The sequence below is a fragment of the Malania oleifera genome, chromosome 7 (assembly GCF_029873635.1).
Source record: "Malania oleifera isolate guangnan ecotype guangnan chromosome 7, ASM2987363v1, whole genome shotgun sequence".
In the NCBI taxonomy this organism is placed as follows: Eukaryota; Viridiplantae; Streptophyta; class Magnoliopsida; order Santalales; family Ximeniaceae; genus Malania; species Malania oleifera.
In genome coordinates this window covers 49852727-49858724 of record NC_080423.1, presented here as the reverse complement: position 1 = coordinate 49858724, position 5998 = coordinate 49852727, and the positions used below count along the sequence as shown (strand labels likewise).

Here is a 5998-nt window from a genome sequence, read left to right as displayed (position 1 = left end):
TGTAAAACGGATGCGTGGATACCCGGTGCGTAATCCAAAAAAAAAAGAAATAAAACATATAACAAATCAAAGAATAAAAAATTAATTTTCTCTTCATTAATATTTAACATTTTTAATCTTTGATTATATTTTAAAAAATCATTTTATATAGCAAGGAAAATAAAAAGAGAAAGAGTGGCAGACTCCACCTAAGAGTGGAAGACTCCCCCACCTTATGCAGAATAAAGAGATGCGCTGTCTCTTCCAAGTCCCAACCATATCCACATTCCACAATTTTCAACGCGTTATAACTCGTCAGGTTCATATAAAGTAAACAACCCTTTCTGTTTCTTCAAATTTTTTTCCCGTGTTTCTGTTCCGATGCGTTTTTGGTTTTTTTGTTTTTGGTCTTAAGAGGCGACGATTTGCTGTGGCCTTCCACTTCCACCCAATGAAAGATCGACTACGACAATTAGAGAGAGATACAAATGTTAAGCACTGCTCGGCCAGTTTCGTCAGTTCGTCAACTTTGGCGGGCACGGGATACAGCATTTTGAATAATTGTTTTTTAAGTGGGATAAGACAAGTGGAGCAGTCGGACTCTTGTCTACTTGAATCGTTCCACGGTTCTATAGCAATATAAATAAGCGTACAATTTTTTTTTCTTTTTCTTTTTAGGTACGTACAAATGAACGTATACAAGAACAAGCAGGGTCGCTCTTTGTCCCACTCTACAACAACTCCAATTTTAGTGGCCTAATGTAGATTCTCAAGAATAAAATAAAAATAAAAATTACATATGAGCATAGTGATTTCTGAAAAAGTCAATCTTTCAAACATTTGTATTAATTCACCGATATTATAATAGACATATATTGTTTTATATATGATAAAATTTAAAAATAATTATTTCTTGTCTTGTCTTTTTCATGAATTCATAATAAATTTTCGCATTATCATTTATTTTATAATGATAATATGCATTTTGTAAATTATTGTCTTTTTTGTTGGCATTCTTTTTTTGTAGAACTAGATATTTTTTATAAACCAATTCTAACCTTTTTGACATTTTAGTTAGGAAAAATACATATTAAAAAGTGCATTATCTTCTCTTTTTTATTAATAGCACATGTCATGTGTGTTATATATGCATATAATATGTATTACTATTACTAAAATTAGGGTGTAGTAGAATATAGATTACTATTATTACAACTAGCAATGGGCACAAATACAGGACTCTAATTTTAAATTTTTTAAAAAATTATGAAAAAATAAGAAAAAATTTAATGATATTAACGAGTGTTTTAGGTAGCTGACGAGTAATTATGGGGGTAATTATAAGGGTCTTTTATTTAAAAAAGCAAATCAAGTATAGAAATTATAAGGGTAATTTCTACATTTCAAATATCTCAAATAAGGAAATTATAAGGATGTTAGAGGTATTCGAAACTAGACTAAGTTTGAGGGATGTAGATGATAACTAAGAATTATAAAATTTTAATTATTTTTGGAGCCAGTAGTTTGGAGCCGGAAAATTATAGAGGTAGCTAGACTAGCTAGTCCTTCATTCTACATTCTACAATTCATTCTTTCTCTATTATATATTATTTTTTTCATTATTGTTTTTTTTTTTCAAGAAGTAAAAAATTGTTTGCTCTCGTTAGCTAGTGAGGAAGCTTTCAACCAAACCAGTAGCTTGACTGATGAATTCCACGCGCTTGATTCATCAACATATTTTCTACGAACCAAACAAATAAAACATATGAAAAAACAGGCCAAGCTTCCTTCAGTGCATATAAATATAGGACATCGCATCTTCTCCCAAACACAAAATTAATGAGCGAAGGCAAATGGAAACCTCAAGCTTTTCATCGTTTTCGACCATTTTTGGCCTTCTCCTCCTCTCACTTTCACTAGTAACATCTTCTAAAATTCACGAAAACTTTCTTCAATGCCTTTACCTTTCTGAGAACTCCCCTTCCATCTCCAAAGTCATCTACACCCAAGCAAATTCTTCTTATGCGTCAATCCTGCAGCTCCCCATACAGAACCTGCGATTCTTGACACCCACCACACCCAAACCGCTAGTCATTGTTACTCCTCTGCAAGAATCTCACGTTCAAGCAGCCGTTATTTGTTCGAAAAAATATGATATGCAGATTAGAGTTCGAAGTGGAGGTCATGACTTCGAGGGTCTTTCCTTTGTTGCCGACGTCCCGTTTGTCGTCATCGACCTAATAAATCATCGGTCCGTCGGGGTCGATGTCGAAAATAGTACGGCGTGGGTTCAAGCTGGCGCCACCATTGGAGAAGTTTACTACGGAATTGCGGAAAAGAGTAAAACCCTTGGCTTCCCGGCCGGTGTCTGCCCCACGGTGGGAGTGGGCGGGCACTTCAGCGGAGGAGGCTATGGCACACTGATGCGCAAATATGGCCTCGCTGCGGATCACGTGATCGACGCTCGCTTGGTAGATGTTAATGGAAGAATCCTTGACAGAGAAACTATGGGGGAGGATCTCTTTTGGGCCATCAGAGGAGGGGGAGGAAGTAGCTTTGGAGTCATTCTTGCGTGGAAAATAAGCTTGGTTCCAGTTCCATCAACGGTAACAGTCTTCAGAATCAACAGAACCTTGGAACAAAATGCAACTTACCTTGTCCATCGGTGGCAGTATGTTGCAGACAAGCTTCCTGAAGACCTATTCATTAGAGTCATCCTAAGAACCGTAAATTCGACTGCAGACCCGAGGAATCGGACAATACAAGCTACCTTTAGTACCTTCTTCCTTGGTGGGGTTGAAAAGCTTCTTCCCTTGTTGCAAGAGAGCTTTCCCGAATTAGGGGTCACGAATGAAGACTGCAGCGAAATGAGCTGGATCGAATCGGTCCTCTTCGTTGCGGGATTCCAGCGTGGGCAGTCCCTAGATGTTTTGCTCAACAGAACTCCTACCGTCCGGGCCTTTTACAAGGCAAAATCAGACTATGTGGTGGAACCCATTTCAAAAATTGGGTTGGAGGGGATATGGGAGAGGTTTTACGAAATGGAGGTTGGGGCAGCCCAGATGCTGTTGACGCCATTCGGTGGAATAATGAATGAGATTCCGGACGACGAAACCCCTTTCCCACATAGAGCAGGAAACCTGTACCAAATCCAGTACTTGCTGGTTTGGGGAGAACAAGGGGCTGTGGCTTTCAATCAGCATATAGGTTGGATGAGAAGGCTTTACAATTACGTGGCCCGTTATGTCTCGAAAAATCCAAGATCTGCGTACATCAACTATAGGGATCTTGACTTGGGAATTAATAACAAAGGTGTCAAGACAAGCTACAAACAGGCAAGCATTTGGGGCCTTAAATATTTCAAGAACAACTTCAACAGATTAGTGCGTGTGAAAAGCATGGTTGACCCTGGTAATTTCTTCAGGAATGAACAAAGCTTTCCTTCCCTTTACGCAAGTAAGAAGAAGAGAGGTCATAATTAGATTCTGCAGGGAAAATAAATTTCTGCAGTGTCATATTAATTTGTACGGACTTATTTACACCGATTATTGATGGTGATCTATTTGCAGTAGTCATCATATACGATTGTCATAAATATTTGTTTTCTAAGGATTTTCCAGCAAGTCATTTGTCTTGCTTCCCTTAATGTAATTCAAAACGCTGAATATCACGGAATACCAATTTCAAGGTGTGACACTCATCAAGGCTTTCCCTTGATAGAGTCAGTCAATTTCTACATGTTCAATCTGACCGTCATGACTCATGAATACTCGAGAGTTTTCTGAAAGCACCATAAGCATGAATTATCAGTTCCAACAATAATGAATTCATGAAGACAAACAACCATCATACTTAATGATATGTGGAATTAGTTGTTATATTCAATCAACAAGACAATCATATTAGCCATCATTCGAGTATTCAACATCCAATATAAAAGTCCCTCACATGGGTAAGTAAAAACATCTCTCCTCCCCATTTAGCCGAGGTCACACTATCTGTAGTGACCCAGAGGAATTATAATATTTAAATAATAAAAGGAATGGAGAAGAAAAATTTAAAAGGGGGCAAAAGCAGGTTAGCGTTCGTCGACGACGTTGCCTATTGGGCTCGTCAACAAGGGTGTTATTCGTTGATGAGAAAATACCGAGAGAGGTTTTGGGTGATTCTGAATTTTATCGACGAGGGGAGAGTTTGTCGACGAGTTGTCTTCATGACCTCGTTGACGAGGTGACGTGGCTCGTCGATGAAGGCCAATGTATAAATAGTGTTAAACACGATTTTTCAACTTAATTTGGCCGCATAAATTTTCTCTCTCCTCCTTCGGTTCCCCTCACTTCTCTCTAAGATTTCGAGCCAATCTTTTGTTGGTTCGACGATTTGAAGCCACCACGACGCTCCTAAGGAAGTTCTCTGCATATCTGCTGAAGTGGATTGTCGGTGGGGCTGAATTGGAAACCATCCCAAATTCAGGATAAGACTTTCTACTCAGTATTTAGCTTCCTGACAGTTGTAGAAAGCGTAATATGTATAGAAATACTGAACTTTAATTCTGAAAAATGTCGTTTTCAGAGTGTTGAACGGGGAACCCTGCGGGTGCAGGATTATTGTCTTAGGGGCTTTTTCAGGAATCAGGTAAGGGGATAAACTAAACTAGTCAGTTTATGAAAATGTATGTATGTTATTACAACATCTGATTTCAGAAAAATAAATATATATTTATATATGCGTTATGTTTGGGAAATACTACTGTAAAAGATGATATGTTTAAATATGTATAAAACTTGTTTCGTATCGCATGAGTAGAATTTATAACGAAATACTGTTTTTCTGGGAATGTGATAATGATATGAATTTTTATAATAAAACCAGCGTACATGCCAAGAATTTTTACATGTATTGCTGGCGTACGGGCCGAGTTATGGATATGATTTGCCGGCGTACGGGTCGAGCTATGAATATGTTTGCCGGCGTAAGGGCCAAGTTATGGATATGTTTGCTGGCGTACGAGCCAAGCTATGGATATGTTTCTCGGCGTACGGGCCGATAATTTTAATGATGTTTATAAATATGCAAAATGATGTGATGATTAACTTGACAAATATTAGTATGAAATATTCATGTATCATAATTTGATTATATGCTATATGGTATCAGAACCTGGTTGGCTTGATCTAGGCTAGCACTTGCACGGTACCGTTGCTATGTGTTCGTGATCATTACGATATTATGTTAATGCCGCTGTACAGAGTAACGTGAGGACGGATAATCGATGTGGTTTTAAGAAGTGTGAGCGCCCCTGGTGTACTGACCAGGTCTGGCAGACCCATCGGACTTACAAACTGTACTTTTGACTTGACATTGGTCGGCCAACCATTGTTAGGTCCCGCCTTCGGGCCACACAACCCGGTCATGTGGGAGTAATACATGACAACAACCAGCTAACCTACCAAGGTGATTTTTGTATTATTATATTATATGAGATGAATTATGTTTATGAAAATTCTGTATGTTCTGCCATGATATGAGAATATATGTTTCCCAGATATGACATAGACAGTTATACTGATATGTTTATGTATGATTTTATGTAGAACACATAAATACTCATGTTGCCACACATTAGTATAGTTTACTTCCCATATTGGGAGGTGTCTCACCCCTAAATTTCATAAACATTTCAGGAGCCCCTAATAGGAGAGCGGATAAAGCTCTGCTAAGATAGATACATTTGAGTTGCCCTTTCTTGAAGGGTAAGCGTTTTGGTAGGGTCAGACGTATTTTGTGGGAATTGACCCTAGGACTCTTTTCGGTGGTTTATATATGTATAGAAAGTGGATATAACAACTCTGATATTGTGATGAATGGTATGATATATGGTATTATGAGTTATTTATGATTTTATGTTTCCTATTGCTTAGGCTTCCGTGCTATTTTCTGATGTACCCTTGGTACCCACGGGTCTAAGTGGATTATGATCTACTGGATTTATTATATTGGTATTATTATAGAAAGAAAA

The 5998-nt window shown here is 37.9% G+C and overlaps 1 protein-coding gene across 1 annotated transcript; it reads left to right on the top strand.

Annotated features, from left to right (window-relative positions):
- Window positions 1-1573: 1573 nt before the first annotated feature.
- On the top strand, window positions 1574-3724 carry LOC131159565 (tetrahydroberberine oxidase-like). Its single transcript, XM_058114582.1, has one exon. The coding sequence runs from the start codon at window positions 1833-1835 to the stop codon at window positions 3459-3461; it is 1629 nt and encodes a 542-aa protein (XP_057970565.1). The 5' UTR covers window positions 1574-1832; the 3' UTR covers window positions 3462-3724.
- Window positions 3725-5998: the final 2274 nt, after the last annotated feature.